The sequence below is a fragment of the Microtus oregoni genome, unplaced genomic scaffold, assembly GCF_018167655.1.
Source record: "Microtus oregoni isolate MIOR12 unplaced genomic scaffold, Mior012 000004F_ref0000308, whole genome shotgun sequence".
NCBI classification, from domain to species: Eukaryota; Metazoa; Chordata; class Mammalia; order Rodentia; family Cricetidae; genus Microtus; species Microtus oregoni.
In genome coordinates this window covers 46536261-46545533 of record NW_024543063.1, presented here as the reverse complement: position 1 = coordinate 46545533, position 9273 = coordinate 46536261, and the positions used below count along the sequence as shown (strand labels likewise).

The window sequence follows — 9273 nt, the reverse complement described above, 5'->3', positions numbered from 1 at the left end:
GCCACAGAGAAACCCTGTCTCGAAAAACCAAAATAAATAAATAAATAAATAAATAATAAAAATAAAATAAAATAAAATAAAATAAAATAAAATAGAGCCAGGGGGCTGGAGAGATGGCTCAGAGGTTAAGAGCATTGCCTGCTCTTCCAAAGGTCCTGAGTTCAATTCCCAGCAACCACATGGTGGCTCACAACCATCTGTAATGGGGTCTGGTGCCCTCTTCTGGCCTGCACAGACAGAATATTGTATACATAATAAATAAATAAATATTTAAAAAAAAATAAAATAGAGCCAGATATGGTGGTACATGCCTTTATGGTGGTACATGCCTTTATGGTGGTACATGCCTTTAATTCTAGTGGTCAAGAGGCAGAGGCAGGAGGTCTGAAGTCAACCTGGTCTACAGAGTGAGTTCCAGGTCAACCAGGGCTACATGAAGACCCTGTCACCAAATAAATATAAATAAATTGAGTTAAACCAAAGATTGCTTATTTGAAAAATCAATATACATAAGGGCTGGGGAGATAACTCAGTGGTTAACTTGCCGTTCAAGTATGAGCACCAGAGTTTAGATGTCGAACCCACGCATATAAGTGCTGGGTTCCCATGACAATCCACCTGTAACTTCAGTGCTTGGAAGGCAGAGACCTGGGATCCACAGAGCACATAGGCTAGCTAAACTAGCATGTGGGTGAGCTCTGGGTTCAGTCGAGTGGGGAGTGATCAAGGAAGAGTTTAGCCTTGGGCCTCCATGGGTACGTGCACACCTGCACACACAAACAGGAGACTTATCACTCTCCCTTTCTCATAGATGATAGATAGAGATATATGTATACATAGAGAACTACGACAAGAAGCTCAGGCTATTCAGGGCAGCACTGGCAGGCAAAGGGGATTGGAGTGGGAGACGGTCTGAACAGATGTTAATTTCCTCCTCTGGACTCCTCCTGTGCAGCTGTGGCAGGTCGTCTGGGCCCATGCACACTCACAGAAGTTGTACAATGGGATGATGGCTACAGATGTTTGCTGATGACTCACTAGCTGAACCTTGGAGGACTGTGGGCTTCCCAGTCCCAGGTGAAAGATAAAAAGTCAACTATTTACTGGGCTGGGCCTTTGGGAAGGAACCAGGTTTGGGGCAGAGAATGTATTAAGCAGTGTTAACCAGACTGAGGGGTAAACAGTGTGTCAGTTATGAATTCAAGGAACTTGTACTGGCCCACACTCAACTCCTACTTAAGTTTCATGAGCAAAGAAAGGTCTCCTCCCCTAGGAAGCCTTCCCTGAAGTGGGTGCCCAAACTGGCCCAACAGGCCCTTGGACATTCTTGAGTCAAAGTACTTAGTGTACTGAAGTTTGTTTTGAGACAGGATCTCTCTAGGTAGTTACTACTATCATCTGAGAACTCTTTATGTAGACCGGGCTATCCTGGAACTCACAGAGATCGGCCTGCCTCTTGCCTTCCGAATGCTGGGGTTAAAGATGTGTGCCATCACCGACTGGCAACACTTAGCTTTTTAAAAACCCAGCATTTTATAATGTAGTCCAGGCTGGCTTCTAAGTCATGACCCCTCTCCTACTTGTGGGATTAGAGGTATGTGCCACTGCATGTGACTTCTGTCACTATTTTTTTTAATATTTTATTTTTTTATTTATTATGTATACAATATTCTGTCTGTATGCCTGAAGGCCAGAAGAGGGCGCCAGACCTCTTTACAGATGGTTGTGAGCCACCATGTGGGAATTGAACTCAGGACCTTTGGAAAAGTGGTTAAGGCAATGCTCTTAACCACTGAGCCATCTCTCCAGCCCCTGTCGCTATTTTTTTTTTTAAAGTTGACATCTGGAGTGAAACATTTCTATGTTCTATTCATCCTGATCTCTATACACTGCCACTTTTTCTAAACATAGGCATAAACCATCTTTTGTATTATCTTTCTAGTCTTCTTAATTTTTTTTTATCTTTAGACAGGGTCTCAACAAGGTAACGCATTCATGTACATAAAATAAAAATATAAACATCTTCAAAAATAAGAATAAAGTACATAAACAATTAGATAAATTTATGGAGAAGCTGATCAAGACACATAAATTAGGAAATAAAAAGTATCCATTTAGCTGGGCGGTGGTGACACATGCTGTTAATCCTGTATTCAGGAGGCAGAGGCAGGCAGATCTCCGTAAATTCAAGGTCAGCCTACTCTACAGAGTGAATTCCAGGACAGCCCAGGCTACACAGAGAAACCCTGTCTCGAGAAAACTAAACAAAATAAATAAATAAATAAGACCTGGGAAAGGACCTCATGTGCACGTCACGTACTGCCGCTCTTGAGCTCCGAGTGGCACAGCTAGGATACACCCTGAGTTCTTTCCCTTGTTGCTCTAGAGAAGATCAAGTCCTGAAGTGGGGCACCAAACTTCCAGATTAGCTTCCTAACAGGTCTCAATGCCAGGCCTTCTCAGGGACTGTCTACACTATTCTCAGCAGAGAACAAAGGGCTGCTCCCTGCAGCAAGGGTGAGTTCAGGGACTACTCCCCGAAAACCCTAATGGGGGGGTGCTTCCCTAGCTTCTCATGCCCCCACCTGGGCAGGAGAACATAGACTCTGAGCTCTGAGGACTGTCCTGAGTCACCTGCAGAAGAACACAATGCCAGTGTGACCGTAGATACCAGTGTCCGTCTGCTTGCTGTAGGCCCATTCTCTGCAGAACACCTCCTTCCCTTGAAGCTGGCACCCAAACACTAATTGATGGGTGCTCTAGATGAAGGCTGCCAGAGGGCAGTTTGCTGGTTTACCCCTGGGGGTTGGATTTCCTCAGGCAACCACCTGATCACAAGAGTCCAGATGAGCCGGGCTATATATCCTGACAGATATATTCTTTCATCTTTTCTCATTGCCTTGGGCACTGGGGTCTCCAAGGTGATTCAACCTGTATTCCTTTCCAAATGGGCATGTGAATGGTTTTTTTTTTTTAAAGTCCACCACGGGGCTAGAGAGTTGTCTCAGAGGTGAAGAACATTTCATGCTTTTGCAGAGGACCCAGACTCAGTTTCTATCACCTACATGATGGTTCACAGCTATCTGTAATTCCAGGTCCAGGGGATCCAAAAACCTCTTCTGACCTTCTTGGGCACCAGGCATGCATGTGGTGGACATATATACATGCAGGCAAAAACAATAACAACAACAAAATAACATTAAAACCCCACCAAGCATGGTGGTGAATGCCTTTAATCCCAGTCCTTAAGAGGTAGAGGCAGGTGGATTTCTGTGAGTTGGAGGCCTGCTTGGTCTTACATAGAAAGACCCTGTCTCAAAAACAAAACAAAGGGTCCCGTGGGTCCTGCTACATCCACCAACGGGCAGCCCTCGCCATGTTCTCAGGCTGATGAGACCAGGCGTGGGCAGAGACCCGCCAATTCAGGGCAGAAGGGAGCTGCCATTAACACTAATGAAGCAGACGGGTTGAAAGCTTTTTACTCAAAGCTGTGTGCCCACCCTGGGAACAGTGCGTTCTGTTCCCTTGGTTTACAGGAGCCCTAGGTGGAAGGAGCTTGGGGACAGGAACAAGGGTGGGGTCTTAAAGGAGAGAAAGAGGAGGTAGAGCCAGAAGGTGTGATTTTAGCTGGGAGAGCTTTTTTGACCTGTCCTCCAAAGAAACCTTGGGTCTAGGTTTTTACTCCACTCCTGCCTGGTGACACTCACTGGCCCTTTGGTGTCCTTGACCAACGTTCCTGGAACAAAGGAAACAACATGCCATAAAGAGGCTAAGCGAACATCTGTGGGGCCAGAAATCAAATTAAGATCACAGGGCCGCCTGTCTCATTATTGCTAATGGTTCTAGCCTGACCCATCCCTAGGTTCTGCTCTTAGGGAAATTTTGGGGTCTGGACACCCTATTTTGTTCCCAAAGTTTAATTGGTTCCTGGAGGCTTATGTCAAATTGGATAGGTACTTCTCTCAATGGTTCAGGCTCTAGGGAGAAAGACAAACTTGTGTCTCCATTTTCCAGGGAGGGCCCCTCAGGCCCTGGCTGCAGAAAACAGTCACGTGCAGGCCCTTTATTAGACTCTGCCATATAAGCTTCAGGCACAAGTGGCCAAGAACTCCCTGGGCGAGGATCAGCAAGCAAAGGTAAGTGCAAAGGTTAGGCAGGAATTCTGACTTTGCGGGAGGGTCTCTCTCAGCATTTGTAGGGTATTCTAAAGATGAGGAGAAACTAAATGGGGGGGTTTTCCTGCTGAGCCAGGCCATGCTGATGGTAATGCTGCTGAGCTGTGCGATGCTGCTGGCACTGCCTCCCACGCTGGGGGTCCAGATGGGCATGGCACCCCTGGAAGGCATCAGAAGGCCTGGCCAGGCCCTGTTCCCAGAGTTCCCAGGTAAGTATGGTCAGGTTGGGGATGGGTGGGACTAGGACAATTGCTGGTCACAAATCTGCCTGTATGGGCTAAACCCTTGTTCCCAAATCCCAATCCCAACCCTGCGAGGTGGGTACTTGGTGCATGGTGGGCGTGGCCCTCACATCCTCTGCCCCAGGTCTAAGTCTGAATGGCCCAAAGAGGACAACTGCAGACCGAACAGAAGAGGCTCTGCTGCGGAAGGCAGAAGCTTTGGCGGAGGTAACGCCTAAGGGAAAGGGATAAAGTAGCAGGTAGGGATCATCAGATAGCACCCTCTCTCCCCACTTCCGGACCATCCAAACTGGGCAGACCATCCCTGCCCCACACTCCACTGCCATCCTATTGGGATCGGGGTGGGAGATGTTTCCTGAATCTGCGGTCAGACGTTCTTGTCCCCCTATGAATGCAGGTGCTAGATCCACAGAATCGCGAGTCTCGTTCTCCGCGTCGCTGTGTAAGGCTGCACGAGTCCTGCCTGGGACAGCAAGTTCCTTGCTGCGACCCGTGCGCCACGTGCTACTGCCGCTTCTTCAACGCCTTTTGCTACTGTCGCAAACTGGGTACTGCCACGAATCTCTGCAGCCGCACCTAGCCAACGGATGCTGGGCAAAGGCAGGGACGCGAATAAAGGATGGGACCAATCCTAAAGCTGTGGTTGTTTTTTGCATGTGATTATCGATGGGTTGCTGGGTTCCCCGAAGGGTAGGGGGCGTCGTTATGCCGGAACTACACACACTATAACCTCGGGGTCTAGGATACTCCATCTTCTGAGCCACGTAGACGGGCGATTTTTTAAGGCACCAGACCTCTGTAGAGATAGCGGGAGGTCACACGCCAGCCCCAGAGACTCTAGCGCGACAAATGCAGGGAAAGCGGGCGCAGGTCAGCTTACGGGATGTAAATCTAGCTAGTGGCTAAACATTGGTTTCAAAACCTTCTCTGGACCTTCGTTTCCGTCTGGTAGGAGGCAGCCTCGGCAGCGTAAGAAACAGCACACAAGTTCACCTTTACCTGGTTGGCCCGGACAGAGCCAGACAGAAGCGCCTAACTCGGGAAAACTAAATTGAGGGCCCCTGCTCGAATCCTGAGGGTTTTAGCGCCACCACGCGGTCAACTTCCAGCATCGTCGTTGCTTTGCTCTCTGCTAGGCGTCCAAGGCCTAGTCTTGCCTTAGTGCGCAGGCGCCCTGAAGACCGTGAGCGGCTCATCTCTGAGCTACGCTTGCGCGCCAGGCTACCCGGAAGCTGGATACATTTAAGAGCCCGCCTGCTGTGGTCACGTGAGACGCTTTGCGTCACCTGACGCACTTGACAGCCCTCTGCGGGCGCCGAGTCAGCTGATCTCGGAGTCGAGTTGCGTGCGGGCTGATCAGGGCTCTCGGTCCTGCCGCCCCTGCCGTCCCCGCCGTCCCGCCGCAGCCATGTCGTTCTTCCCGGAGCTTTATTTCAACGTGGACAATGGCTATTTGGAGGGATTAGTGCGCGGCCTGAAGGCCGGGGTGCTCAGCCAGGCGGACTACCTCAACCTGGTGCAGTGCGAGACTCTCGAGGGTGAGCCGCGGGTCTGGGCTGACTGAGGGGCCTTGAAAGGCCGGAATGGAGGCCGCCCTGAGCCGGGAAGCCGGTAACGGAGGGTCTTGAAGGGCCTGCGAGGCCTCTGGGAAAACGGGAGCAGATGGCGGACATGTCAGAGGGGAGTCTACCTGTAGTTGCGACTCGGCGCGAGGGCCCAGACATAAACAAGACTTTAAAAACCGCAGTGGTTTGCCTCTGCTTGGGTTACCTCTAACCTTGTTGAGCTAGCCCTGTAATTTAGAAGGACGAGCCCCTGAGGATTGACTAGCCGGCGCGAAGTGTCCGCCTTCAAGCCTCTTCACCCTGGCCCAACCCTAGGCCTGTCGGGTGGCAGTGCGTGGGGAAATTAGGTGGAAAAGCCTCTCACCTCCCCCAAGGTCTTTGGAATCATTGTGTTTTGGTGTTGGTCTGAGGGTCGAGCCTTCCTGGGGAATTGCTAAGCCAGTTTGGTGGGAGGTTCCTCCCAACTTGGAACCGCTGGCCGTCCAGTGCCTTCCAGACGGAATGTTTGGGAAAGCAAGAGGTAGCCCTGTAAATCTGAAGTTCGTGCACAAGTGTCTGGCCCTGACTCCCACCCACCCCCCAGCGAGAGGCCAGTTTCTTACACAAGAGTGACAGAAACTCAATTCTCCTTTCATAACCTGGCTCTAGAGCAGCGGTTCTCAACAGGTGGGTCGCGGGCCCCCCCCCCCACCTTGGGATAGGCCACAGGTTGCCTAAGACCATTAGGAAACACAACTATTTACGTCATGATTCATAACAGTAGCAAAATTACTGTTCTGAAGTAGCAACGAAAATAATTTTATAGTTGGGGGTCACCACAACATATGGCACTGTATTATATGGTCTTATGGTCGCAGGTATTAGGAGGGTAGGGAACCAGTGCTCTAAAGGAAGATGACGTTCAGGCCCATCGTAGCAAATGTCCTACGTTAGAGCTGTCCCTAATTCCAGACCATCCACCGTGGTGGTAGTGAAGGGTGGGGATGTGACTTCCTGCCTCTTCGTCCTAAAGGATTCCTTTGAAGAAAAGTACTTCTAGCTAGAGAAGGAGGCTTGGTGTTTCACCCTGTTTAGAACCTTCTGGTCAAAAACCTCTGGAGTTAAATTGAACTCATCCAAATATTGTTTACCTTGAAAACTAGACCTGTCAAGTGAAAAATAGTATTACAATAATAGGACACTCACTGACGTTCGAGTCAGCAGTGCGTGTTATGGTTTTCCTGTTAACCTGCAAGGAGGGTTGTTCACCTTCATTAGATGAGTGAAATGAGGAGAGGGTGCATCAAGATGCTGGGTGGTGGGAACCAGCCATGGACCCTAGTTTGACTCCACTGTTGGAAGAGGAGAAATAGAGAGGCCGCCTGGGGCATGGCCTAACAGACACCTACTTGGCACTTAACATAAGTTCTATGGATTGACTAGAACTAGAGGAAGATTCTTTGTTTTCCCTGTTACAAAGATGTTTAACTTTTTCTTTGAGAAAGATCCTTGATTGGGTAAATGCAAAGGTGAACGTTATTGCCCTGTTTTGGCTTCTCTTCTGTCTTTCCTTACTCCAACTGCTGCCTGCTCTTCTGTGGAGTTTCTGGGAGCCTGTGTTCCTGTCTTTCCAGCAGACCTATCATCAATAATAAACACATTAGGGCATTCTTCATGCCGAACTGTTTAGCAATGGACCCTTGTGGAACATAATCCAAACTTTCAGGGTGGCATTTAGGGATCACACATACACTTTTTTTTTTTTGGCTTTTCGAGACAGGGTTTCTCTATAGCTTTGGAGCCTGTCCTGGAGCTAGCTCTTGTAGACCAGGCTGGCCTCGAACTCACAGAGATCCGCCTGCCTCTGCCTCCTAAGTGCTGGGATTAAAGGTGTGCGCCACCATTGCCTGGTTTACCCTTTTCCTTTACACACAGTATACACAGAGGTGATCGAACTTCAGAGTCAACCTGCCAAGTGCTGAATTCCTGTAGACCAATGGTTTAACATCTCTGGATATAAACTCTTCATTTGGCATTTAAGCAGCGTCTGTCTCATAAAGGCTGTGAGATGAATGGTCACAGTGCTACTTTGTGTAAAACACAGCCCAGCCCCAAGAACCCAGTAAGGGCAAAGTCCGAATTCAGTGTTAACTTATATTGTCTATTACTTACCTTGCTGTTCTCTCTGCTTCCTTCTTCCCCCACAAACACTGCCCCAGTACCACCTTCCTTTTTTCCAGTATTATGATTTAAGCCCTGTAGATACTTGGAAAGTAGTTTAACCACCGGACTGTAGCCCCCAGCCCTCTTTTTGTTGTTGTTTTGTTTTCGACACAGGGTAGCCTTGGCTGTCCAGGAACTTACTCTCTAGAACAAACTGGCTTCAAACTCAGAGATCCGCCTTGCCTCTTCCTCTTGAGTACTGGGATTAAAGACATGAGCAGCCACCACTGCCTGGCTTTCAGCCATCTTTTTTACTTTTATTTTGAGACAGCCTCTCTAACTTACACTGGCTGGCTTGTACTCTGTAGCCTAAGATGGCTTTGATATTGTGATCCTCCCCTCCCTTTTAGCCTCCTAAATAGCTGTAATTGTTTTTATATTTTTGTGGGTTTTTATTTTTTGTTTTTTTTCGAGGCAGGGTTTCTCTGTGGCTTTGGAGCCTGTCTTGGAACTCGCTCTATAGACCAGGCTGGCCTCAAAGATCCGCCTGTCATCTCTGCCTCCCCCTGAGTGCTGGGATTAAAGGCGGGTGCCACCACCATCTGGCATGTGTTTATTTTTTAAAGTTATGTATGTGTGGACATGTGGATGTGAGTTTGGGTACCTACCATTGGAGGCCACAGAAGGAGCTGCGTTCCCTGGTGCTGGAGTCAATGCTAGGGATTGAATGGAAGAGCAGCCAGTGCTCTTTTAACTGCTGCACTGTATCTTCAGCCCCTTATTAGTTAGTTAGTTAGTTAGTTAGTTAGTTAGTTTTTTGGGACAGGGTCTCGCTCTGTAGCCCAGGCTGACTTAGAATTTACCATATAGCATAGGCTCGACAGGAATTAGCAGTAATCCTCTAAAGTGCTGGTTTACAGGTGTGACCATAGGCGGCTGCCGACCTCATCACTGAAACTCTGGCCATGGTTGACAACCTGGATCCTAGGGGTTCTCATCACTACTAGGCCAGTCATAGGTTTTCTCTGGTAATTTAGTGTTCTTGTCCCTCAGAAACTTGGAAAATACAGAAAAGCAAATGGCCTTCTGGGTAATGCTGTACACCCAGCTAATGATGACCTGAATGCAAGTTTTCTAATCCAGAGTGGG

At 48.6% G+C, this 9273-nt stretch overlaps 2 protein-coding genes across 2 annotated transcripts in view; both read left to right on the top strand.

Annotated features, from left to right (window-relative positions):
- The first annotated feature begins 4114 nt into the window (after nucleotides 1-4114).
- LOC121446725 (agouti related neuropeptide) lies at nucleotides 4115-4997 on the top strand. The gene is made up of 4 exons (XM_041649450.1): nucleotides 4115-4136; nucleotides 4252-4384; nucleotides 4542-4624; nucleotides 4815-4997. The coding sequence occupies exons 2-4, from the start codon at nucleotides 4255-4257 to the stop codon at nucleotides 4995-4997; spliced, it is 396 nt and encodes a 131-aa protein (XP_041505384.1). The 5' UTR covers nucleotides 4115-4136; nucleotides 4252-4254.
- A 722-nt stretch (nucleotides 4998-5719) lies between these two features.
- The window catches only part of Atp6v0d1 (ATPase H+ transporting V0 subunit d1), a 43953-nt gene continuing 40399 nt past the window's right edge, over nucleotides 5720-9273 (top strand). The window contains exon 1 of the mRNA XM_041650462.1: nucleotides 5720-5955. Coding sequence (XP_041506396.1) covers nucleotides 5826-5955 — 130 coding nt within the window. The 5' untranslated portion in view covers nucleotides 5720-5825. The remainder of the gene's footprint in view (nucleotides 5956-9273) is intronic.